Source organism: Erinaceus europaeus, chromosome 10 (assembly GCF_950295315.1).
Source record: "Erinaceus europaeus chromosome 10, mEriEur2.1, whole genome shotgun sequence".
NCBI classification, from domain to species: Eukaryota; Metazoa; Chordata; class Mammalia; order Eulipotyphla; family Erinaceidae; genus Erinaceus; species Erinaceus europaeus.
In genome coordinates, this window is record NC_080171.1 from 86023573 (window position 1) to 86051134 (window position 27562).

At 40.8% G+C, this 27562-nt stretch overlaps 1 protein-coding gene across 4 annotated transcripts in view; it reads right to left on the reverse strand.

Moving 5' to 3' along the window:
* The window catches only part of ASTN2 (astrotactin 2), a 1286255-nt gene that overhangs the window by 355111 nt on the left and 903582 nt on the right, over positions 1–27562 (reverse strand). For all 4 annotated transcript variants that reach the window (XM_060200048.1, XM_007521936.3, XM_060200047.1 and 1 more), the window contains one exon: positions 190–314. In XM_060200048.1, coding sequence (XP_060056031.1) covers positions 190–314 — 125 coding nt within the window. The remainder of the gene's footprint in view (positions 1–189; positions 315–27562) is intronic.

A 27562-nucleotide genomic window follows, 5' to 3' on the forward strand; every position in this document is an offset into this window, starting at 1 on the left:
ACATCCCTACTTCCCCAAAACTCACAGCAAGAGAGCCCTAAATGGCAGGCCCTGTAACACCTTACAAAGCTCACCAAGAAGGAGGCCAGATGGGACTCCCACTTGCATGTATTTAGACCCTCTTTCTATTCACCCAGACACCCACTGAGTGGTCAGGGGCTTGGGAGGGGCTCATCCTGTATGTCTTACCAGTAAGCAGCTGGAGGTCCGGAAGAGGCTCGGAAAGGACCCCCCGGCACTGCTCCTCCACAGGCAGTGGGATCACCAACAGCCCGTCAGCCAGTTGAGGAAAGTCCTTGATGAAGTTGTTCTCCCTGTGAAGAGGAGCAGAGACACTGCCAAATGGAGGAAATGGTGGATGTGGGAGCTACAGGTCCAGAAGTCTGAAGTCAGAACAGACACTCAAAGCTTGGAGGGGTGGCCTTGTCAGCATGCCTCTGATCCCTGGCATTCCAGCTGAGGACATGGTTTCGCTGACAAACTCTAAAATGTGGCAGGCAGAGCCTTGAATGCGGACTGCCACTTCTAGCCACATGATCTGGAGCAAACTACTCATCTTCTCAGAACCTCACTTTCATTTCCTGTCATGTGAGATCTCAGGGAAATTGTAAATGTATAATGAGGTAAAGCTACAAATAGTTGAAGACACCGCTCGACACCCAACATATTGACTATTTGGAGGTTAAATATCCTCTAGCATGAGTGGCGATGATGGTAAATCAGTATATAAGAAAATTGAGAGAGCCTAGAGAGTTTAAAGAAAAGAAGACATAGTGGTTTGGAGAGAGGAAGCCCTACAGTATGGGTGTCTATTGTTAAAGTGGAAGGACCAGAGGGGCTGGGCAGTGGCACACCCAGTAGAGTGCACATGCTATAATGTGCAAGGACCTGGGTTCAAGTCTTTGGTTCCCACCTGGGGCAGGGAGGATCTTCACTAGTGGTAAAGCAGTGCTATAGGTATCTCTTTTTCTCTATCTCTCCCCTCACTCTCAATTTCTCTCTGCCTCTATCCAAAATAAATAAATGACTGAAACAAAATAAAATCCTGAAATGGAAGGATGTGGGTCAGCAAAATAGATCACTTGGAAACAGCACTTATTTGCAATGAGCACGATCCAGGCTTGGCCTGGCCTTTACTGCACTGAAGGAAGCTTTAGTGTTGTGGTGCCTTTTTCCCTGTCTCTCTATCTCTGTTCTTATCCTTCTTCTTCTTTTTTTTTAAATAATTTATTTCTTTATTGGGGAATTAATGTTTTACATTCAACAGTAAGTACAATAGTTTGTACATGCATAACATTCCCTAGTTTCCCATTTAACAATACAACCCCCACTATGTCATTCATCATCTTTCATGGACCTGTATTCTCCCCACCCACCCACCCCAGAGTCTTTTACTTTGGTGTAATACTCCAATTTCATTTCAGGTTCGACTTGTGTTTTCTTTTCTAATCTTGTTTTTCAACTTCAGCCTGAGAGTGAGATCATCCCATATTCATCCTTCTGTTTCTGACTTATTTCACTCAACATGATTTTTTCAAGGTCCATCCAAGATCGGCTGAAAACGGTGAAGTCACCATTTTTTACAGCTGAGTAGTATTCCATTGTGTATATAGACCACAACTTGCTCAGCCACTCATCTGTTGTTGGACACCTGGGTTGCTTCCAGGTTTTGGCTATTACAAATTGTGCTGCCAAGAACATACGTGTACAAAGATCTTTTTGGATGGATGTGTTGGGTTCCTTAGGATATATCCCCAGGAGAGGAATTGCAGGTCATAGGGTAGGTCCATTTCTAGCCTTCTGAGAGTTCTCCAGACTGTTCTCCACAGAGGTTGGACCAATTGACATTCCCGCCAGCAGTGCAGGAGGGTTCCTTTGACCCCACAGCCTCTACAGCATTTGCTGCTGTTACCTTTTCTGATGTATGACATTCTCACAGGAGTGAAGTGATATCTCATTGTTGTCTTTATTTGCATTTCTCTGACAATCAAAGACTTGGAGCATTTTTTCATGTGTTTCTCGGCCTTTTGGATCTCTTCTGTGGTAAATATTCTGTCCAAGTCCTCCCCCCATTTTTGGATGGGGTTATTTGTTGTCTTGTTGTTGAGTCTGGCAAGCTCTTATCTTTCTATGTGAAAATCTAGCCTGGAGATGTTAGACCTCATTCAAGATAAACAAACAAATAAATAAAGTCAAAGAACTTAGGAGTTCTGTTGAATCAATCTCATGCTTTTACAAAAGAGGAGACGGAGGCTTGAGGAAAAAAGTGAATCACTCCCTAGTACTGATGGTTAGACTCAGACCTAGATTTCTTACTCAGTGGGTACACACTTTCTCCTCCAAACTTTACCAGGTACCTCCATTTCATTCCAGTAAAGCAAAGCCATACCAGAAAACAGAAGATAGATTTCTGGGAGACCCAAGGGAACTTGACTTCTAAACAAAGATTGTCTTAAATGCTTAGTGGTGGTGAAAGTGCTCACAGAGATGTAGGTTTCAGTCTGCTTGACAATACACCGTCCCTCAAATTGAGCAGTATGACAGGTGAGGTGGTGAGCTCCCTGTTGCTGACAGTATACAAGTCAGCCAGAGTACAGCTACTCAGGCTGGAGGACAGGAGGGCAATTCTGCAGTAAAATCAGGTTTTTGAGATCTGTTTAGATCCAGAGATCTTCAGCAGTTAGAGATAGTAATCACCATCTGGAGAGCAGGTGGAGAGATAGGTTGGGGAAGGGGAGAGGAAGAAAGGAGGAGGGTGTTTATCACCTCATTTTGCCACCTGGAATGGGCAACCTTGAAATAAAAATCAGAAGGAAGTAAACAACGTGTGATGCCAAAGCAGTGCCTTTGAAGCCGGGGTTGCAGGCAGTTCAAAAGCAGCTATACAAGCATTAAGTCATCTGGGTCACTTGCCTGGAGTCTCCATGCTCCACTCCAGATGCCCACAAAGCCCATCATCAATTCACCCCTTTTGTGAGCACATTCTCCAAATCTGACCCCATGCCAGTCCTAGACCACAAGAAGAGATTTCAATACCACCAGCCTGGCTATCATTTCCAATTACTCATTGAATGCTTATATTCCCTATGATTTGGCCAATCTCTTTACACCCATGTTCTTGAGAGCTTGTCTAGCAGGGAAGCACAGCAACTGGTACATCCTCAACAGAAGACTGGTCTGTTTTTTCTATGCAGGGACAGTTGTCCTCTTCAACTGAGCATGCAGCTTTAGAAGGAATGCACATGGAGTGGTGAAGGAGGAAGGGGATATCTGCCTAGCCAGCCGGATCAACCCTGGCAATCAATAGGGTAACCGATATCAGATCACCCTCATATCCACACTTGTGTTCTTATTTCATCTTTATAGCAATTTGCAAATTGAGGTACAGAATTAGAGTTATTAGATTTGGGATTTGAACCCAGATCTGTTTGGCTGCAAATTTGGAGAGGAAAGAGGTTGGACCTATGTGCTTAGGTGTGTGCATGGTGTAGGAGTTTATATGTCCACATATGTACATTTAAACATGCTATTGCCTGTGTGCAGACATGCCCATGCCTGTCATAGCATCATACCTGTGTCTGAGAGAATGCCCATGATAATGGTTTCTGGATAGGTATTTATTTTGTGCCAATGATTTTGTCTGAAATTTAGGTGTGTGCAACAGAAATGTGAGCAGAATACAAATGACAGTTTTGTCCCTACATGGAAGTGTCCCCAACTAGCATGTAGCATTCACCAGGTTCTATGGGGCTAAGTAATTCTCTTGTGAGGTGACCTTGAAAGGTATTATGAAGTGGAGGGGTGTACATGCATCCTAGTCATTCTACTAACATGTGCAGAACACATATTCAGGATAAGTCCACTGCTGGCTGCTAAGAATGCAGGCATAGATTCTCCTCTGTTCCTTAGTTCTTTCTAGTCTGGCTGTTCAGACAAAGAATCAGCAGAGTAATGCAGCCTGTCTCTCAAGAACTCTGAGTAAGTTGGATGCCTCTGGGAAAGGGTCTCTTTCCAAGAGATACCAAGCACTTGCTTTATTGGAAGAAGAGAACACAAGTTAAGTCATTCTGAAGATTGGAATCCAGTTCTGTCCAGAATTCATGCTAACTGTGTGTCTTAGAGCAAATCACCCAGCCCTCAATTTTCTCACTAGTAAAATGGTAAACAAAAATGTTATTCAGGGGTCAGGAAACATGTAGATCACCAAACAGAGCACACGCTTTACCATATGCAAGGGTCTAAGTTCAAGTCCCTGGCTGCCACACAGAGACATTATACCAAGGGTGAATTTCAAGAGTAATAGAAATAAACTGTACTGTTTCTCTTTGCCCCCCCCCTTCTTCCACTTTCTATCAAAGAAAAAAAAATAAGACCACTGGGAGAAGTGGAGTCATAATTCAGGCACTGAGCCCCAGTGATAATCCTGATGGGGGAGAGAGAAATGGTGAAATCATACAAGCCCAAAGCCTCAATAAAAACCTTCACAAGAAAAAAAAAAAAGCTACTTAACCTGTTGTGGTGAAATCACAATCATAATGATGAAGACAGTTGCCCTTAAATGAGCACCTACTATGCATCAGATAACATTTCCAGCACTTTAGGTGCTTCATCTGGAGATGACAAACTAAAGCATAGAGCAAGAACACACAACTGAGAGAGAAAGATCCCAGGCTGGTCCCTAGACACAAAGGGCTCCTTACGGCTCTGTGGAGGGTAGCATACACAGGCTCTCAGGGCTGGAAGAGCCACAGCACTCACAGGTGCAGTATGTACAGATAGACATGGCTAAGCCAAGAGGTTTGTTGGCCATTATAGCTTAACCACTCACTGGGTACTGTTATCAGTGTCATCACTCTGTTACCAACTCTCACCCAGCTCACCAGAGAGGGAGATGGAAGCTCTGAAACAGGCAGGCATGTCCCTGGGACTCTACATTAGGAACATGTAGGAAGATAGTTCTTAAGACACGCTTACCTTTTCTCATGTTACCATGCAGGGAACACTTCTGAAGATTTTCTTGGGCAGTATGGTCATAGCCACAAAGGAGGTCAGGCAGAACCACCTCCTCTGCCCTCTTTTCCCTCTTATCTGAGAACCTCTGCATCCTGGGTAAGCCACAATTGGCTCTGTGGGCAAGTCTGAGCCCAGAGGGAACATGGGAGGAAGCAAGGTAGTACAGCTTCAGGACAGCTAGCCACCTAAGAGATACCTCTCTCCCTGGAGGAAATTTTTTTTCCTGAGCTTCCAGGGAGCAGAGGACCTTGCCACTAGATTCATCACATTCATTTGAAGAGGACAGTTGCTGATCCCACTGACCCAAAAGAAAAAAAAGATGAAGATGAATCAAAGATTTGATTCTCGGCTAAGACAAGTGGGGAATGTAAAAGGCAGTAGCCTTGAAATTCCCTTTTTATGCAGTTGTTTGTTAAGTGCTTTTAGTATGAGTTGCTTGTAGTATGAGGTGGAAAATTCCTTGCCCCTTCCCCCTTGAATAAACAGGACCTAATCAGTAAGGCCACCCATTGTTCGAAGGACCCTGCCTGGGGATAAGCCTTATCAGGACCTTTGAACTGACTTTGTGGTATGCAGCCCACCGGATGGGTGGTCATAGCAGATGGCAGGGGGATGTGGCGACCCTGCCTGGTTGAATTCTATTGGTTGTGTGATCTTACTATATTTGAAAATAGCCCGCGCTTTGCTTTGAATGGATTATGCTTTTGCTAAAGTTTGAAATGATTGGATCTTGTGTTTGCTATAGCCTGTTATTGGATGTAGGTTGATAAGGTGATGTGCTCCCCCTCCCTGAGTGTAGTCTGAATTCCTATAAATTGTATGGTTTGAGCCCTGTTCGGGGTCAAGCTTGGTAGACTAACACCAGTCACCATCTCGGCCCAGATTGCAATTCGTCAATAAACATCTTTGCTTCCTTACAGTGGATGGTGGTTTGATTTATGCTCGCTAACATGAACAACAGCAGAAACGTGGGAGGTGTGGAGGCTTTGAAAAAGCAAGGACTGGTAAGAGAGCAAAAGCCCTCAGGGCTGGTTCCCTTCCTAATGCCAGGAGTCCTGAGAGGATTCTGCCAGCAGAGGGCGCCCCAGGACTTTACATCTCTCTTTCTGGAGGCAGAAGAGGATGTGAAAAGAGCCACGGAAAACGTTCGGTGGATTGGGAACCCAGACAACAGCTGCAAAATCCACCCACCTCCGAAAGGCAACCCAGGAGGCTGGCAGGTGCTAGCCTCAACCCAGCTGGTCAGAAACTGAATTCAGATTCTCAAAGTACTATAAAAACAACCTGGTAACTGGCTAGTGCGAGTAATACTGATAGGAAGAGAGATGAGTAATATTTATGTACTGATCATGATTTAAATATATATATGACAGGTTCCATCTACATACTTCTGTTGCCATTAAGGTGATCCAGGTTCCTTTGAGTGCTATGACATCTCTCTCTCTCCCTCTGTGGAAATGTCAGCACGAGAGTGGTAAAATCATGCATGCATGGAGTCTCTCACACCAAATAAATAAATAAATATTTTTTGTCAGAGAGACAAATAGGATATAGACAAGTGATGAGGCAATGCATTGCTTCACACTCAATGAAGTGCTACTCATTTTATTTCTATTGCTCTCATGTGTTGCTTGGGATTAAGTCCAAGACATCAGACATGCATGGCAGGTCTTCACTGTTAAACCACCTTCAGATTCCCTGCATTGATTATCTTGTCTAGTTACGGCTATGTTATAGATGCTGTGCCAACATTGTGTGTGTGTGTGTGTGTGTGTGTGTGTGTGTGTGTGCTCAACTGCATGAGAACTCTGGAAACAACTCTTACTAGTCCCATTTTGATATTTTTATATTAAAATTATTTTTTGTTCTTTTACTATGTGATAAAGAATAGGTTACAAGACTATAGGGTTACAGGGCATATAGTTCCACACTACATCTACCACTGAAATTGTATAACCACCATAATTGTTCTCACAAATCCCTGGAGATAGTTTGTTTCTATTTTGTGTGTTTTCTTTTGTTTGTTTGTTAAGGTCATGTATTCCAGTTCTACTAGTTTTATTTTATTCATGAAGCAAGCCCATAGGAAGTAGCAGTGACAAAGCCCACATTATAGATTCCACAGGTTCCCAGTTTCATGCCTGGCACTTAGAAAGAGCCCCATTCAGTGAATTAATCAGGAACTCATGCTCCTGGTCATGAGAATACCCTGAGAACAGGCAGTGGTGCCCACAAATATGGCTGTACATGTGGGGGTGGCTCCATGCACAAAGATTTACTAAGTGAATACTGTGTTTCAAAAAGCTAAAGGTATAATGTGTGTGTGTGTGTGTGTGTGTGTATACACTTGGGCCTCCTTACATACATGCAGGTATTTATTGTTTCTAGACCAAATTTTAAATAGTTTGATTTCAGATAGATATCTGAAAGTCCACACTAGATTCTGAATCTCTTGAAGAGGCCCAGAAAGCCCATCACAGAGCCTAGCACACAGTACAAGTCCTTTAAGCATCCATGAAAGAGACAGAGCTCTTTCCACACACCTCCTGAACATAACCTCTAAAGTCACACAAGATCTACAGAGCATTTCCACTGAGGAGATGCCCTGACTCACTTCACTCTGATCAGCCAGGCTGACAAGTATGACAAACAAGAGAAGTTCTCCCACCTCCCCAGCCTTCCCTGACTTATCTCCCTCCCACCATCATTTAAAAATATGTGTGGATGTTTTGGATACATTAATACACAGCTACTAGCATGCAAAAGTCGGATCACCCCACAGTTCTGGGGAAATTAGCATTTAAATTGAGGTATTTCAGGGAAGTAAATCACTTTAGAGCCAACCAGGACTGTCTGCAGTCTTCTCTTAGTGAGGGGGAAGTTGTGAGCTGCTGAGTTTGCAGAGAGGAGGCCTCTGCCCCTGGCTCTCCCAGGCTGTCTAGAGCCTCCTAAAAGAGGGGCATCAACCCCCCTCACCGATGTTGTCTCTCTGGCTTAATCCCTGGCTCTTTTCTTGCTTCCAGCTAAACCTTCTTGCCAACTGGGAATGGTGAGTTTTAATGGTGGTCTCTCCTGGGATCAAAGAGTTGTTTTTTTTTTTTTTTTTTTTTTTTTTTCTATCAGAGCATTGTTTAGCTCTGGCTTGTGGTGGTGCAAGGATATGTGTGTGAGAACTAATTCCCATGTTGGCTTTTGTCACTGCCTGTGAGATTTTTTTCTTTTATGTTGGGGGGATCACACCCCACCTCAGGAGTTAGTCAATAGGAATGTTGAAAACCAAAATATTTTTTTTCTCAAAAAATCAGGCGAAGAGACACTGAACTAGACTTTATAAACACTCTTGGGTGCTGGCATCTATAGGGTCTCATGGTGTTAAAAATGATGTTCATGAAGCCAGATGGTGGCACAACTGGTAGAGTTGTACAGAAACCTAGGTTCAAGCCCCTAGTCTCTCTGTGAAGGGGGTAAGCTTTACAAATGGTGAATCAATGCTGCAGGTATTTCTCTGTCTCCTCTTGTTCTCTTGATTTCTCTGTCTCTATCCAATAAATAAGTCAGTAAATTAATTAATTAGTAAAAATTTTAAAATGATGCCCACATTTGTCCTGGCTTACTCCTAGACTCAGAACTTCCTGGGAAACAGTTAGTACTCTGTCCTCATACCATTTGCTTCTTAATTTTGGGTCTTCATTTAAATTCTCTGATCCAGTACTTGGGACACCATCATTTATTCATTCATTCAACCATTCATTCACTTACTCATCAACTCTAACTCTTCCTTTCCTTCCTTTCTCTCCTCCTTTCTTTATTTAACTATGCATTGAGATATAAGGATAGGGGCCAGGCAGTGGCACACCTGGTTAACTGATCATATCACAGCCCCTGGTCTCCACCCGCAGGGAGAAAAGCTTCATGGGTGTCGAAGGAAGGCTGCAGGTGTCTCTTTGTCTCTTCCCCTCTATCTTACCCTCCATTTTCAATTTCTCTTTCTCTATCCAATAATAAATAAATAAATAAATAAATAAAATTTAGAAAAAAGAGATGTAAGGATAAAACAGATATTCTCTGATCTCAAGTTGCTCACTACCTGCTGTAAATCTATGCAGACATGCTTCCTATATGTGTGAAAATACATGCAAAGTAATTAATGTTTTCTTTAAATGTTCAAATGAAGCATTTTTCATTCCCCGTAAATCATATTTTCTATGGCACCCTACCCACTAAATCAAAAGTTTCCATCCCTGTGGCAGAAGAGCAGACACCATCTAGGTAAAAAAAAAGGGGGGGGTGGTCATTGCTCAGCTCTGCGTCTGAAAGCCGACTTTGTACTGTCTTGAGCTAAACAATAGTTTTTGCAAGACAGTCTGTGCAGGGAGTGAAGGTTCCCTTATATATCAAAGTCATCCTGGCCCACTTAGATCACAGTGTCTTATTTTAGTGTACAGACAGTGCAGGCTATGACCTCAGGGGAGTTCCCACCAGACAGGAAAAGAAAAAAACACTCTTTTCTGCTACTCAAGCTGTGAGAGACTGCAAAGGAAAGGAGGCTAGGAGGCCAGGGTTTCTCACATTTGAGAGGTTCAAGGATTCTCTTCCTGACATTTTGAAAGACAATGCTTCCTCCAACTCACCCCAACTTGGAGGAAGTTGTTAACAAGTACTTGAGATAACAACAAGGAATTTGTAGGAAATCTGAGGCAGATGAGCAGGATCAATAGAAGTTTTTTTCCCCCAGATAAAAGTTTGTAGACCCCATTGTTAAGCATGTTAAAGGACATTTCCCATCATATCAATGTGGGAGTCTCGGGATTCCCTGACTAGGGCCCCAGATGATAGAATGACCTGGTAGTGACCAAAAGAGCCATAATTAGAGTTTACCTGTCTTTTGCCCTTATCCAGCTTTTATAGACCTTATGTTTTATCTGAAAAGGTTAGACTTAAGAGTGATTGAGGGAAGCAAAATAGGAAATAGGTGATGGGGGTATCTAGGTCTAAGTAGAAAATGCTTGATTAAGTACTTTGGCTTCTTTAGGTCTTTCTGCTTTCTTGCTGTACTTATTGAGTCATTGCAGCCTATTGTGTATTTTTACTTTATGGTATATATTTTCCCCTAACTTATGGATACATGTGCACATGTGCTCTATCTCATTGTCTATATCTAGGTTCTGTGGCTTTGTTAGGAAATGAGCCACTCAAAATAGAACTAAAGTATCCTATGAGCTAGGAAAGCTATCGCCAGAGTATTGGAACTTGAGGTATGATTAGCATTGTAGTCCTGGCATCTCTGGGTACAGTCCGAAGTGAAACATGTGCAAGTGGCATTGCTTGCATTGATTTGGCTGAGGTCAGCAAATGCAGTAATCAAATGGTATGGATCAAGAGAAGCATGAAGGAAAATGAACAAAGTCCCAGAGGTTCCAGGACTGGGAGAAATATGGATTTATAGAGAATGAGGAAGATTCCATGCTTTCTTAGAGTTTAAATAGGCAACAGATAATTATTATAACCAAGTTATTTGGGAACTTTATTTACTTGGAAAATCCTATGGTTAGGATTTACTGTACTATACAAGACTTTACCATTCTTTATGCCATTTAATGCTATTTACAAATAACTATATCTTATATATTGACAAGACTACTTGTTTTTTGTCTCCCTGGTCTAAGATTATAGGTGATTTAACATTTCAAAAAAAAGTTATTATTAGAAATGCATTAACAATTTAAATCCAGTGTTAACATCATAAACCCTTGTATAGGCCTCTACAGGACCTTTCCCTCACTGTAGAACAACGGTCAAAAATTGCCCACTCTCCAAATGGAGGATGGGTCAACATACTCTGCCATATTCCTGGAAGACTGATCTTGAAGTGAGTGCTGCCTAGAATATTACTAGCTGTGAACATGGACTGTGAGCTCAGATCGAAGGGAATACAGAGGCTATACATGCTCCTGTGCTAAATATGAATAGACACAGGTCCTATGTCATATTAATGGGGTTTAAAGTTAATAGTATTTGAATACTTTCTCCATTTTTTGGAGCTGATCTCTGCACTGAACCAACTTTCTTATTTTATTTTATTTTTTTTTGTTTATAAAAAGAAGACATCAAGAAAACCATAGGATAACAGGGATACAACTCCACACAATTCCCACCACCAGATCTCTGTATCCCCTCCCCTGATAGCTTTCCTATTCTTTATCTCTCTGGGAGTATGGACCCAAGGTCATTGTGGGATGCAGAAGGTGGAAAGTCTGCTTCTGTAATTGCTTCCCTGCTGAACATGGGCTACCTGTCAACATCCATATCCAGTGGAGAAGCAATTGCAGAAGCCAGACATCCCATCATAGTTCTGTACTCCATAGAGATCTTTGGTCCATAGTCCCAGAGGGATAAAGAATAGGGAAGCTTCCAATAGGGAGCAGATAGGATATGGAACTCTGGTGGTGAGAACTGTATGGAATTGTACCTCTCTTATCCCACAATCTTTTGATCATTATTAAACAACTAATAAAAATAAAAATAATAAAAACAAGGGTAGAGGATATTTACATTAAAAAGTAGTATCAGGGGAACAGAAGAATTAAAGTCAGGTCTTGAAGTTCTCCATCCAGAAATAGAAAGAAGAAAGCAGACAAGACTTCTTGGTATAGTCCCCTGTTCCCATGGAGGTTTGGGGGCAAGGGAACAGATTAGATGGGGGATTCAGAATGTGGGTACTTTGTGACTTAGAACTTGGGCAGTGGGTATAAGCACATTGCTTCTCTCAAAAAGACTGCCTAAGACTATTCATGTCCTAATAGATATTTGCAAAGGCACTAGCATAAGCTCCAACAAGAAGTTGCATGTAACTAACAAGGAAGTAAATCCTTTTCCCATCAACATTCACCTACATCACTTTTCTTTATTTTTGACAGATGGTAAGAAACAGGGGGAGGGGTGGTGAGGGAGAGAAAGAGAGAAACCTGAAGCACTGCTTCATCATTTGTGAAGCTTCCCTCCTTCAGTTGGGAACTAGTTGGGACTTGAATCTTTGCACAGTGCCTTCTATCAGGCAAACTATCACCTGGTTCCAAGGTTCATGGATTTTTATAAAAAATATATTATTTAATTTGTTGACAGAACCAGAATTGGCTACTGATCTACATATTTAATGTCTAACATAGAGTTGCCTTTGCTGGCATATTCTCACAAGTCAGAAAGAAGGACCACTTTATCTGCCTGACCTCCCTTCTGAACAGTAGATTTTTTAAATGTAGGGGATGCACCTGACTCTCCTTTATGGTCCCCTTTGAGTCTTCTTGGGGGCTACCTAGATAGATCTTTTGATTCAGTCTCCCCTAGGAAAATGTTCTGGAACCCTTCCTTTGGCAAGAACTTCCTTCTGCTCCTGCAACACTTGGCTTTGGCTCTGACCTCAAGATTGGCCAGATTCTGCCAGCTATAGTTATTCTCTGCAAGTCTGTCTCTCATCCCAGGCTCTGCAGTTCTCAGTCACAGTCATCTATATTGTTAATTCCTCTTTGATGCCTTTCCCTGCCTGATTCCAGAAACACAGCCATAATAGTAGTCTGTTATGGTTTCAGCCATGGTCCACTCTCTCAGGACTACTGCAACAGCCTGTTAACTACATTCAGCTTTGTTTCTCCAATTTGTTGACCATATTTTAAAAGTCAGAATCCTGTCCTAAAATTGATTGGTTTCCTATAGTAGTGTCCTGCTGTTGCCATAATAAATCACCCAAAACCTAGTGGTTGAAAAGAACATATGCATATTGTCTTGTACTTCTGTAGGTCATATGTCTGAAGTGGTTTCTGGACTGAAATCAAAAGTATCAACAGGGCTTCATCCTTTCTAGAAACTCTTGAAGAAAATGAATTTCTTTGTTTTTCCCAGCATGTGTCTACCCATACTCCTTTATTCAAGCTCCCTTTATACACCTTTAAAGCTAGCTATGTCAAGCCAAGTCCTTTCTAATCAGATCACTCTGATCCCTCTCTCTGGCCTCTCTTCCACTTTAAAAACAATTATAATCCCACTTGACTCACCTGGAAAAATAACCTATTTAAAGATCAGATAATTAGCCATCTTATTTTCACTTGTCCCTTTAATAACCTTTTATGGAGTAAAAGACATTATCCATGGGTTTCAAGGATCAAAATACAGACATCTTAGTGGTCATTATTATGCCTTTTACACTGATGCCCCTCACCCCAGATTTTGTCAATGCCTTCCTCTTCATTTCAGGATTTAGTGTCCCTTACCTGTGTTTTCATGGTGACAGTACTTCTCCTATCCTAGCCCTGTCACATTGGACTATTGCCCTGGTCACTCACTGTCTTCCTCACTGTACCAAGAGCCCCAGAGGACAGGAATCTTGTCTGTCATTCACTGTTGTGCACACAACCCTGACATACACACACACACACACACACACACACCTCAATAGGTATATATTCAGTGAATGAATGAAAGAGTAGCACTTGACTGAGCACTATGACACTGTAGTCATAGTCTATTCTTTGTGGGGCCTAGGTTTTTGACTATTTCATTTTCACCTTCAACAAATTTGTCCCTTTCTTCTAAAGACATCTAACACATAAAGTAACAACGTAACTAAAGTTACTATGCACAGATAGTTTACAGTGTGCTACACATCATTTGAAGTGTTTTGTGCATCTGTTCTTTCACACACTCACAGTGACCTGAAAGTACTTTTGGCATGTACATATGCATGCATGTATACTACGTGCATGTCTGTACATGTGTGTACACAGAAAACATATGTATATAACAAAGAAGCAGAGGTATAAAGAGGTTAAATGCATAGAGATAGCAAGCTATGTTAAAGTATGACAAAATATTTAATTTTGTCCAAATTAAATGCTAAAAAGTGAAGTTTGTCTCATTGAAAGCACAAGTGCTGCATTTTAGTGATAGACCTTTTGGTCACTACCAGGCCACTCCATCATCTGGAGCCCTAGTCAGGTAATCCTGGGATTCCCACATAGATATGATGAGCCTAGACATCAGACAGATCTCTCTCTCTACCATTACTGGTCATCTCTATCAGGAACAACATCATAAACCCTCTGTGGGCCTCTATAAGACTTTGCCCCCAACGTAGAATAACAGTAGTATAGACTGTCCCACTCTGTGAAGGGAGGCTGGGTCAACATACTCTGCCACTCGAGGAAGATGGGTCCTGAAATGAATGCAGCCTAGAATGTTCCTAGGTATGTCCATGGAATGTGGGCTCAGACCTACAGGGATACAGAGGCTATATAGGCTCCTGTGGTGAATATGAATAGACATGGGCTCCAGATCAGGTCAGTGGGGCTTACAGTTAATGACATTTATATGCTTTTGCCATATTTGATAGCTACTTTCTGCCCTGATCCAGGTTTTTGGTCTTGATCCCAACTCTGACAGAATCCTCCCAGACAATACCTTTAGCCCACCTGCATGTTAGCTGTCAGGCTTGGGCAAAAATTAGTAAAGTCATGGGCTGTTGTTAAAATTCGGAGGCTCCAGCTGGCCGGGCTAGCTTCACGGGCGGGTAACAGAGATGCGGAGACAACGGCTGGGCAGGGAAGCTGTATTTCTTTATTCAGGAACAACGATTCATAAACTAAGACAAACTAATAACCAAACAGAACTCTGCTGTCTCTTTGCAGCGACGCAAGCACTCTCTCTTACTCTGGAACTCAGGAACCCTCTCGGGGTTCTTTTTGGGTGGGGCCAAGTGGGCCCGCGAAATTAGCAGGACTGATCCAATCCTCTTGGCGGGGGAGCGCTAGAACAACCCAATGTAAAGCATACAACAATGGGCCCCTTGGAATATACCTAAAATAGAACTACCAGCTTTTTCCAAAAGGGAGAACCCAAATCTCATCTGCTAGATTCTTACTTTTAGGTTCCTGACTAGTAACAATTTGTTCTGCTTTATTATTTTTTTAATTATTATTATTTTTTTTTTACCAGAGCATTCCTTAGCTCTGGTTTGTTTATAGTGGTGTGGGGGATTGAACTTGGGACTTTGGAGCTTCAGGCTTGAGAGTCTTTTTGCATAACCATTATGCTATCAAACTCCTCTGCTTTATATCATAATGCTTTTCAGCCACCAAGTTGCAGATGTTACTATGACACCAAGCTGACTTCCCTGGGCAGAAATCTTGGAACCCCACTTCTCCAGAGCCCTACAACACTAGGGAAAGATAGAAATAGGCTGGGGATATGGATCGACCTGTTAAGCCCATATCCAGCAGAGAGAATCAATTACAGAAGCTAGCTATAGACTGGATATTTATTTTCTTTCAGAATTCATTTTCTTAGGAGATGGAACATTTAGGAGGTATTTAGGTCATCAGGGTGGGACCCTCATGAATAAGATTAGTGTCCTTATGGAAAATTTCTGTCTTCAGTCTTATAAGAAAATAGGGAGAAGGTACTACTTATAAGTAGATAGTTCGCTCTTACCAGGCACTGAATCTGCTAGTACCTTGACTTGAACTTGCCAACCTCCCAAACCATGAGAAATGAATGTTTATTGTTGAAGGTACCCAGTGTATGCTATTTTGTTATAGCAGCTTGAGCAGACTAAGACATGTAACAATCTTGTAAAGAAGGTATTATTAGCTATATGATGGAGGTGAGAAAACTGGAACTCAGAGAGGTGAGCTCCTGTTTCCAGGGTTGCATACAGTTAAGTTAGGCAATCACTTACACACTGGTACCTCTTTGACCATTCTCATTCTTATCCTTCTCTCTCTCTCTCTCCTTCCTGAATTTGCACATAGGTATTCATAAACACACACACACACACACACACAAATACACTGAGGCCTGATTTATACTTTGCACATACCTTCTCTCTCTAAATGAAAAACCATTTCACCAGTGGTTTCAAACTCACTTAAGCATTCCAGGCACGATTGTTACTAACTCCTGCCCTAGTAATTGCAGTCCCTGAAATTGAAAGAAATTACAGGCTAGAGAAACATTATCTTCTTCTCGGTCACTTTGCCCTCCATCTCCTTGCTGTGTGTGTCAGCATCAGGATTCGTCATCCTGTCATAGCATTGGGAACAGACCAAGTTGCTGTCAATGGAGTCTCTAGAGCATCTTTCTGAACTTTTCCCTCCAGTTCTCCCAGAGTAGGAATCATGACTGCTAGGACATAAAACTTTTGAGCTAGAGGTGGGAAAAGCTTACCATTGCTAGGTACAGCCTCAGCATTCTTTTTACCAAATCCTTTCATTATCTCTGTTTTTCAGGTGTTATAAATGAATTCTGAAGAAGATAATTAGACTCACTCCAGAGCACAGATGCAGCCTCCTTACACAGGTCTTCATAGTCTGAGAAAAGACGCCCTTGGTTCAAGAGACCCTTCAGTCAGTTGAGCCACCTTATGAGTGGAGGTACCCCTTAGCCTAGATCTCTCCCTCCTGTTCCAGATTGCCAGATCTACCTTAGCACCTTAAAGACCTTAGGAGCCTAGTTATGTATTTTACCACAGTTGAGGGCAGGGATAATATCCCTCTGCCATTACATATGATTCTTTAAAAAATATCATATTTATTTATCTTAATGAAAGAGATACAGAGAAAAAGCTATAGGTGAAGGAGAGGGAGGAGAGAGAGAGAGAGAGTCTAGAGCACATTCATCTCTGGCTTATGTTGGTGCTGGGGATTGAATTTGAGACCTCAGTGCCACAGGGACAAAAGTCTATTGCATAACCTTTGTGCTGTCAGCCTCATTATTACATATGTCTCAAGTCCAATAAGAATCTTAATATTCCACTGGTGAGGCTAGTCCCTATTCTCAGCAACCTTCCACCTCACACTATCTTTTGTGTCTATGCCCCAAGAACCTAACCTAGCCTTCAGACACAAAGTACAAAAGCATAGGCCAAGAGAGTACAAGGTCTGAGGTTATCAATTCTTTAATTCTAATATGTGTTCTCACTATTCTTTATCTACCCTGGACCCGGCCATGGCCAGGGAGCTACTTATGTGATGCTGTTTCTCTCTTTGTTTTGTGGTCTTGAGCAAGTCAAGTCCCAACTCTGAGTTCCCTTTCAACTCTAAGATTATCCACATGGATCTAGTACAGAGTGCACAAAAATATTATCAATACAGGGGCCTTTGTCCCCAAGGACACACTATGTGTCCAATCTGACCTTTGTTGAATCTGTTTTTGCAGAAATACACACACACACACACACACACACACACACACACACACACACACACAAGTGTGCACGCACACACCTAGATTTGCATCCTATAGCATCTCCCAGGCCTCATGGAATTCTGGTTGGACAGATCTTTGGAGATTTCTTTGAGGATTTGCTTCTCAGAAAAGCAAGAACCCTGAGCATCTTTGCTTTTATTCTGACTGTGAGAATGAAACAAGTCCATTAACATGAAATGGTTAGCAGTGGATTGAGAACAGTGTGTTGTCAATAAGTGGCAGCTCCTCTTTGTGCAAGAGAGCAGTTTTACTAAATATTCTTAAGTAAAGGAAAACTTACCTTGACCAAGAATAGGAGGGATGCTAATTTCAAAGCTGGAGCAAACCTCAAGCTTCCAGACAGCATACACAGCTTGTCTAAGTCACATGATTGAACTATAATGAGTTCTCAGTGCAGGTGGCTACTAATTTGAAGTTACTTTTTTTCCCCCACACCACAGAGCTCTCTCTCTCTCTCTCTCTCTATCTCTTCTCTCTCTCTCTCTCTCCTTCTCTCTCTCTCTCCCTCACTCTCTCCCTCTCTTTTCTAGAGTTTGATTTTTCCTAATCACAGAGTCTATTCCTGATCTCAGAGTCCTTAGTGCTAAAGGCAATGCCCCACAACACTGGATACTGATTGACTCTATTCCTATGAAACTAAAATTTCTGTGGGTGTGTCTACCCCCTGGGAGGTAGGAACCAATTGTGTCTTCTCTCTTCAGGCTCCCACCAAAGCATTATACACATAGGTGATGCTTAAAAATGTTTGTGAAGTTAAACCTCTAGTTGGTCTCCAAATTAAAAAAAAAAAGTTGTGCTTCAAAACACTTAAAATAAGAGATCAGAAAAAAAATCAAATACACATTGTAACTGACCATGCATCATCAATGCATTTATAATAGCTTCATTGCTGGTAGTAGTTGGAGGGGGAGACTTTTTTATGTTAGCATTTATAACCAAGCCATGAAGTACATGGCCTAGAGACATCTACTTCTGGTGTGAATCTGTGTCTAGGGTTACATCTTTGAGTTTCTTTTTCCTTTTGTCTTCTTCCTTTTCCCTCCGGCACCTTGAAAGTCTTCCCATATACTCACCTCTAATGAGCTTTGCAAAATGAAAAACCTACTGCAGTAGAAGAAAATCTAATAGCAATTGCTTTCTTGTTCACTCTTATTTCTCTCTCTTTTTTCATTAGTCATTAGCAATGGAGAAAGCAAAAACACCCAAAGGCAACAGATAGGCAGCAATATCTGCACGTGTGCAATGCTGCACTAATGAGGAGCCATCTCTCATATACCCTTCCTTTTTAATTTCAAATATATCTGACATGAGTTGCAGCCAAATTCAGAATGCAACTAGTGGAAACATTAGTTGGTTTGCATTATAACCTTGGTTAACTGTGCAGGCTGTTAAAGGGCAGCAGGAAACCATTTAAAAAAGTTTTTAAGGGGCTGAGTGGTAGAGCAGCAGAGGGGTGCACATAGAACAAGGACCCAGCAAAAGGATCCAGGTTTGAGCCCCAGGCTACCCACCTGCAGGGGGTTGGCCTCACAAGTGGTGAAGCAGGTCTGCAGATGTCTAACTTTCCCTCCTCCTCTTTTCTTTGTCTCCCCTCCTCTCTCAATTTCTCTCTGTCCTATCCAACAACATCAATGGTAAAAAGGAGGTCTCAAAAATTTACATCAGGCTCAACCTGATGCTGTTGACTGGCTACGGAAGAAGGGCAAACGCTAGAAGAAGAATGGTAAAAAAAAAAAATGGGAAAAATGGCCTCCAGGAGCAGCAGATTCATGACGCAAGCACCAAGGCCCAGCAATACCCCTGGAGGTAAAATAAAAGTTTTTAAATTTATTTTTCTATGACTGATGAAGTTTCATGAGAGAGAGAAGTGGAGAGGGAGGAGAGAGAGAGAGAGAGAGAGAGGACGAAGAGGAGGAGGAGAAGAAGAAGAAGAAGAAGAAGAAGAAGAAGAAGAAGAAGAAGAAGAAGAAGAAGAAGAAGGAGAAGAAGAAAGGGAACAAACAGCTCCTTGGTCCAAACTATGGTTCTCAGGTATATATGCCCTGTGGTCTCCCAGTTGAGCTATTCTCCTAGTGAAAAAATGCTCCTATTCACTTTTAACTAAATAAAAATACACTGGAATTCCATCTCACACCTATGATAATCTCCTATGTCAACAAAATGGAAAATAACAGATGTTAGTGGTACTGTGAAGAAAAAGGGCCTCAGATATACTGTTGAGAATGCAAAGTGGTGCAAGCCCTTTGGAAGACTGAATGGAAACCTCTAAACAAATAAAAATTAAATTATCTTATGATCCAGCATTACCACTCTTAGGCATACATCCAAAAATACATGAGAACACTAATTCAGAAGAACAGATGCACCCCTATATTCAAAACTACATTATTCATGATAGCCAAAGAGTGGAACTTTTTTTAAAAAAGATTTTATTTATTTATGAGAAAGATAGGAGGAGAGAGAAAGAACCAGACATCAATCTGGCACATGTGCTGCTGGGGATCGAACTCGGGACTTCATACTTGAGAGTCCAAAGCTTTATCACTATGCCACCTCCCGGACCACAAGAGTGGAACTTCTTATGAGTACTTCTTTTTTTCTAATAATTTATTTATTTATTTATGAGAAAAATAGGAGGAGAGAGAAAGAACCAGACATCACTCTGGTACATGTGCTGCTGGGGATTGAACTCAAGACCTCATGCCTGAGAGTCTGATGCTTTATCCACTGTGCCACCTCCTGGACCACAGTGAGTACTTCTTATAACCAGTGAACAAGTATCCCAGGCTTAACCACTGGATTTGCAAACTGAGTCTAATCCCAATCATTGCATACATCAGATGATGATACTCCTGTTCTCTCTCCTCCCCTCTCTTGTTAATTAATTAGTTACTTAGCTACTTAATTAAATGCAAAATAATTTTAGAAAATATGCAAAAAATCCAGTAAATAAACACAATCTTTGTCCCTTTTAAACTTGGACAAGAACATGTAATTAAATACAGTGTCTCAAGGAATATCAAAGATCACCTGAGACTGCAACAAGACAAGACTGGGACTGCTTTGGGAGCCCACCAAATTACCAATGAGTGAAAACATGTGTGGCTCATGGACAGAGAGGAGCCTAAGGAGAGATTCCTGGGAATAAAGCCCATATCTACTCCCGAGCATCTGGTAACAGTCTGGCAGTTTTCCAGTTGAGGAGCCACCTCCAGTCTGTTTTACCAGCTAAGACTTCTGAAGGAAGGAGAGGACTCCCTAAGACTCACCAAATGCAACTGTGAGTCTCCATTTGCTACTGCCCCTTGGAGGCTGGAGCAGCAGCTGGGAGTCCCTGTGCTGATATGGGGGGGCAGGGGAGCAGAGAACTGACCAGGAAACTCAGGAGAAGATCTACACCCTGGTGCTCTAACAGTGGGGCTGTATAGTGGGAGCCTTTCCACACTGTTCTCCTGATAAGAACATGGTGAGTAATTGTCTCAGAACTTATAGACTATAAATAGGACTTGTTTAGAAATTCACAGGGCCCAGCAGTGCTGCCTGTCTTGGCAGAGAAGCTAAATTCAGCCCAGAGCTTTGGATCCTTGGGCTGTGGGAGTCTCTTTGAATAACCACTGTGCTATCTCTCCCCCACCCTGCTTTATCTCTTGGTCAGGAGTGAGTGATTAAGCTAGAAAACCTACTTATAGGAAAAAGCCCTCAGGCTACCATAGCCTATAGGGAAGAAAAAGAACAAAAGAGGCTTTAAGAGCCACTGTGCTTCAACTCAGGGATCGAGACAACATTGAAACAACTGTTAAATTCCACAACTACTGAACTCTTAAATACCTTACATAGACACAAGTCAATCCAGGCAACAGTGATCATAACACACTATAATAATGGTTAAACCAAGGTGAAACACTAAATAAATGAACCAGTACAAAAGTCCAGCTAAAAGCACCCCAAAGGTAGAAACACAAAAGAATGAGATCAACATCCAAATGCTAGTTGAGAAATTAGTCACAGGAGTGAGGAAAGACTTTGAAAGAATTGTCATCAGAAATGCAGAAACAACAAATGAGACTGAAAGAAAGCACTATCTCAAGGTAATTAGAGAGCTGAAATCTGAAATACCTGAGCTAAGAGCACAGCTGGCTGAACAAGCTAATATAGTATCAGAACAGGGTAACAAAATAGCTGAGCTACAGAAAACAGAAGAGGGGAGATAGAATTGAATACATGAGGCATAAAACAGAATTAGCAAGATTGAGGATGAATTAGAGAAAACTAAGAAAGAAATAATAGCTCTCAAAAAGATATTAAGAGATACTGAAAACAACAACAGAGACATATGAGATGAGTTTAAAAGAAATAATATATGCATTATAGGCCTACCAGAGGAAGAAAGAGAGGGAGGGGTAGAAAATATTCTACAGGACATAATAGATGAGAACTTCTCTAGTTTAGTCAAGATAAAAGACATAAAGGTTCAAGAAGTCCAGAGGGTCCCAAGCAGAATTAACCCAGTTAAAAACACCAAGACACATCATATTTAGAATGAAAAAGAATAAGGATAAAGAAAGGATCCTTAAGGATGCAAGAGAAAAACAGAGTCACTTACAGAGGAACAACCCATAAGATTAGCAGAAGATTTATCCACACAAATGCTACAGGCCAGAAGAGAACAGCAAGATATCTATTGATTGTTTGATAACAAAGACTACTGTATGCTGCTAGACTATCATTCAGACTAAATGGAGGTATAAAAACCTTCTCAAATAAGCAACAGTTGAAAGAATCAACTATCACCAAGCCTGCCCTGAAAGAAGTTCTGAAAGGTCTCCTATAAAGAATCAGATCACCATAAACATGCCATATATGAGAACACATTAAAAAACTACAGTGATGGCATTAAAATATCTTTAGTCTATAATATCAATAAATGTCAATTGCCAGTCTAGCTTTGCGAGTGGGAGAGAGACAACCAGGGACTCATGGATGAGTGGCACGCAGTTCAATCTTTATTGCCAGGCTAGCTTCACAGGAGAGAGACTCTGGGACTCTTGGAGTCGGAAGGCAATTCCACTGTGTGTTCAAACAGAAGAGCAGCTGTATATATACTCGCCAAGTAGGGTGGAAACAGGATGTGACATAGAGAAGGTGGAGTGAAAAGAGAGTGGTGGAAATCAGGGTGTGTCTAGGAGAGGGAGTGGAGCAAAAAGGGAGTATGAACCAGTGGGGATTAAACCAACGCCCTTCAAGCAGGGCAGTTCCCAGGTAACACAGTGATTATGTAAATAGACCAAGCGATTAAGCAGTGCAACAGAAGGGGTTTTAGAAGCAGAATTTAGCAGACCAATAGCCAATGGCCTGAATTCACCTATTAAAAGGCACAGAGTAGGACAATGGATCATAAAACACAACCCAACCACATGTTGTCTGCAGGAATCCCATCTAACTCAACAAGACAAACACAGACTCAAAGTGAAAGGATGGAAAACTACCATACATGCCAATGGACCACAAAAAAATAGCAAGAACAGCTATGCTCATATCTGACATGATAGACATTAAAATAAATAAAATTTTAAAAGATAGGGATGGGCATTACTTAGTACTCTGAGGATTAATCAATCAAGAGAACTTAATGATTATCAACATCTATGCACCCAAGGAGAGGTCATCTAAATACATCAAACAGCTACTGAAAGAGCTAAAGGAATATATTAACAGCAACACAGTAATAGTAGGGGACTTCAACACCCCACTCTCACAACCTGACAGACCATACAAGCAGAAAATCAATAAAGAAATGAGAGAGCTAAATGAAGAGAGATAGATAAGCTAGAATGATTGGACATTTTCAGAGTAAAAAAGGTGATTTCACCATTTTCAGCTCTTTTTGGATGGAGCCTGAAGAAATCATGTTAAGTGAAATAGGTCAGAAACAGAAAGATGAATATGGGATGATCTCATTCACAGGCAGAAGTTGAAAAACAAGATCAGAAGAGAAAACACTAAGCAGAACTTTGACTGGAGTTGGTGTACTGCACCAAAGTAAAAGATTCTGAGGTGGGTGGGTGGGAGTGGGGAGTTCAGGTCCTGGAACAGGACAGCAGAGGACCTAGTGGGGGTTGTATTGTTATGTGGAAAACTGAGAAATTTTATGCATGTACAAACTATTATATTTACTGGTGACTATAAAACATTAATCCCCCATTAAAAATAAATAAATAATATAGTTTCTAATAACTTTAAATTCTATCCTTGTTTCTGGCCAAACATCCATATACAAACACATGTTAGTGCTGAACCTTAAATTTGTCAACACTAACCTTAAGAATCAATCTTAATGATTAGCCTATGTCTCCAACCTTAGGGGAACTGTGGTGGATTGCAGTGGAGAGACTAAAGATTCAGAACTCTGATGGTAGGAATGGTATGGATTTAAACCCCTGCTGACATGTAATTTTGTAAAATGAAAAAAAAAAAGAATCAATCTTAACTTCCACCACTCAGATCTATGATTCTGAGCAAATTATTTCATTTCAATAGTTTCACTTATATCATTTATGAGGAGTGTAACAGTAGTTACTGTTCTTTACCAGGAGGATTTTCACTAGGACTTCATGTCTACACATTTCTGCCATTCCTAGTGGATGTTTTTTTTTTTTTTTTTTCCCACATAGAGGGTGAGAGAGAGGGAGAGAAAGAAATAAAGGAGTAGAGAGGCAGAGAGGAGAAATACTGCAACACTGCTTCACATCTCTTAAAATTTCTTTTATGCAGGTGCTTGCTCTCCACTCTGGGTTCTCAGGCATGGTAATGCATGCACTGCACTGGGTGAGTTCTCTCTAGTCCCCAACAGTATCTACTTTTATAATTATGCACATCAAAAATAGCAATAGATATTGAGGGCAGAACCAAGATGGCGACTGAGAAGTAGCTACTGGCCTGAGCTCTGACAACATCTGCTGGAAATGGTTGGATTTTTTGCCTTCAGCAGGACAGTAAATACCAGGTCCTATCTGTGACACCAAGGTAGTGAATATAGCTCAATTTGGATTAGAAAATAGAGAAAAAAGAAAGGAATTTTTTTTTTATTATTCCCAAAGCACACCCGTCCCCCACCCCATAATCAGACCCTGGGTGCCAGAGAGCTGCTCCTAGAAGGCTCCCCCTCTGAGCTTTCTTTATGAAGATTCCTGGCTCAATGGGTTTCATTCCAATCTGATTCCTTTCTGAAACCCTTGGCCCTTTTTATTTCTGTCTAAGTGGCCAATTGGACCTATAAAAGGGAAAGACTGCCTAGAGGTGTTTCTGTTTTTGTTTGTTTGTTTTACTTTATTAACAGTCAGCTGCCTCTGCTCAGGTGGCTTGAGGCAATCTGAAGCCATCCAAGCTGAAGACAGGACAGGTTTTGTACTCTGCTCTATTTTATTATTAATATTATATATATATATATATATATATATATATATATATATATATGTATGTATGTATTTATCCCTTTCCCCCCCTACTTCAGGTTGACCAGAATTAACTCTTAGTGTTTTTTCCATTGCTAGGGGACTGAGTGTCTTATACATTGCGAGAGGAACTTGTTTTACTACTCCTACCTCCTCTACCCACTCTCCCCTTCTCCATCATCATAGCTAATTAAAAAATAAAATAAATAAATAACTCTTTCCTTTCACACATCTTTTATTACAGTTCTTTTTCTTACCTTTATTCCTTTCTCTCACTCATTTTTCTTTCTCTTTTTATTATTCTTGTCTTCCTTTCTTCCTTCCTACTTCTTCGGCTATCTGAATTCACTGATATTCATTTGTGAATTATTTGGGTGAAGAAATCTGCCTCAGAGTGGACTCTCTATGTGTGTATCTCTGCTCCACTTCCCTTTTTCCTCTTGCTACCCCTAGAATATACAGTGGATAGTATATTGGCATAATTGTCTATTCTTGCTATCCCTTTTTTCCTTTTTCTTTCTTCTTCACTTGGATTTGGTTGCTATTTTTTCAAGGACTGGAGACATTGTTTGGCTAACTGGTAGTGGTTAAACTACTTCAATCCTTGCTTCAGTTGTTACTGTAATTTCTGAGGTTGGTGATTGCATTTGTCATAAAGGTACTTAGTATAGTGTTGCTTGTACTCAAAACACAACAACTGAGGAACAACAGAGCATAAAAATAAGAAACATATTAATAAAAAATGGGTAGATCAAGAAAAAATAAAACTGCTACCACAATGAATGAAGACAAGAGCCCAGAAGAAACTACAAATCAGCCAGAAGGAACCATAGATAAGAAAAGTATGCAAGCAATAATAAACTTATTAATCACAGAAATTAAAATAATTTTGGAGGAAAGGAATGGCAGTATTAGGGAAATAACAGATGAGACCCTCAAGGAAAATACTGATTACCTTGAGGCAATTAGAGAACTGAAAGCTGAAATAGCTGAACTGAAGAAAGCAGCTGAGGGAAGGGAAAGCAGACTAACAGAAGCAGAAAACAGAATTAGTCAGACAGAGGATGACTTAGAGATACTAAGAAAGAGGTAAAAGAGCTCAAAAAGAGATTGAGAGACACTGAAAACAACAACAGAGACATATGGGATGATCTTAAAAGAAGTAACATTCATATAATTGGCCTGCCAGAGGAAGAAAGAGAGGAAGGGGAAAGAAATATTCCAGAGGAAATTATAGAAGAAAACTTTCCAGACCTGAACAACAGAAAGGACATTAAGATTCAAGAGGCCCAGAGAGTTCCAAACAGAATCAACCCAGACCTGAAGACGCCAAGACACATCATAGTCACAATGAGAAGAAGTAAGGATAAAGAAAGGATCCTAAAGGCTGCAAGAGAAAAACAAAAAGTCACATACAGGGGAAAACCCATAAGACTATCAGCAGACTTCTCCACTCAAACTCTAAAAGCCAGAAGAGAATGGCAAGATATCTATCTAGCCCTGAATGAAAAAGGGTTTCAACCAAGGATAATATATCCTGCTATACTTTCATTCAAACTAGATGGAGGGATCAAAACCTTCTTAGACAAACAACAGTTAAAGGAAGCAACCATCACCAACTCTGCCCTGAAGGAGGTTCTAAAAGTTCTCTTATAAACAAGAACTTCACTATAATACTTGCCATATATCATAGCAAATAAAAATTCATTGAACAATGGCACTTCAATACATTAAATCCATAATATCAATAAATATCAATGGCTTAAATTCACCCATCAAAAGGCACAGAGTGGGAGGTTGGATCAGAAAACATAACCCAAACATATGCTGCTTGCAAGAATCCCATCTGAAACAACAAGATAAACACAGACTTAAAGTGAAAGGATGGAAAACTATATAGGTTAATGGACCACAAAAAAAAAAAAAAAGGCTGGAACGGCCATTCTCATCTCTGACACAATAGATTTTAAATTAAATAAAGTAATAAAAGATAGGCAAGGATATTACATAATGACTAGAGGATCAATCAGCCAAGAAGACTTAACAATTATTAACATCTATGCACCCAATGAGGGGCCATCTAAATACATCAAGCACCAAATGAAAGAACTTCAAAAATACATCAACAGTAATACAATAATAGTGGGAGATTTTAAAACCCCACTCTCACACTTAGACAGATCAACAAAGCAGAGAATCAACAAAGAAACAAGAGAATTAAATGAAGAGATGGTCAAACTAGACCTCTTGGACATTTTCAGAGTCCTTCACCCCAAAAAACGGGAATACACATTCTTCTCAAATCCACACAACACATACTCAATGATAGACCAGATGTTAGGCCACAAAGACAGCATCAATAAATTCAAGAGCATTGAAATCACCCCAAATATCTTCTCAGACCACAGTGGAGTAAAACTAACATTTAAGAACAAACAGAAATTATTAAAAGACACAGAATTTGGAAACTAAACAATATACTCCTTAAGAACCACTGGGTCAGAGAGTCATTCAAGCAAGAAATTCAAATGTTCCTGGAAACAAATGAAAATGAAGACACAACCTAACATAATATTAGGGAAACAGCTAAAGCAGTATTGAAAGGGAAACTCACAGCCATACAATCACATATTAAACAACAAGAAAAAGCTCAAATAAAAACTTACTGCACACCTCAAGGACTTAGAGGAAGAGGAACAAAGGAACCCTAAATCAACCAGAAGGACAAAAATCACTAAAATTAGAGCAGAAATAAACAATATCGAAAGTAAGAGAACCATACAGAAGATCAGTGAAGCCAAATGTTGGTTCTTTGAAAGATTAAACAAAACTGACAAACCCCT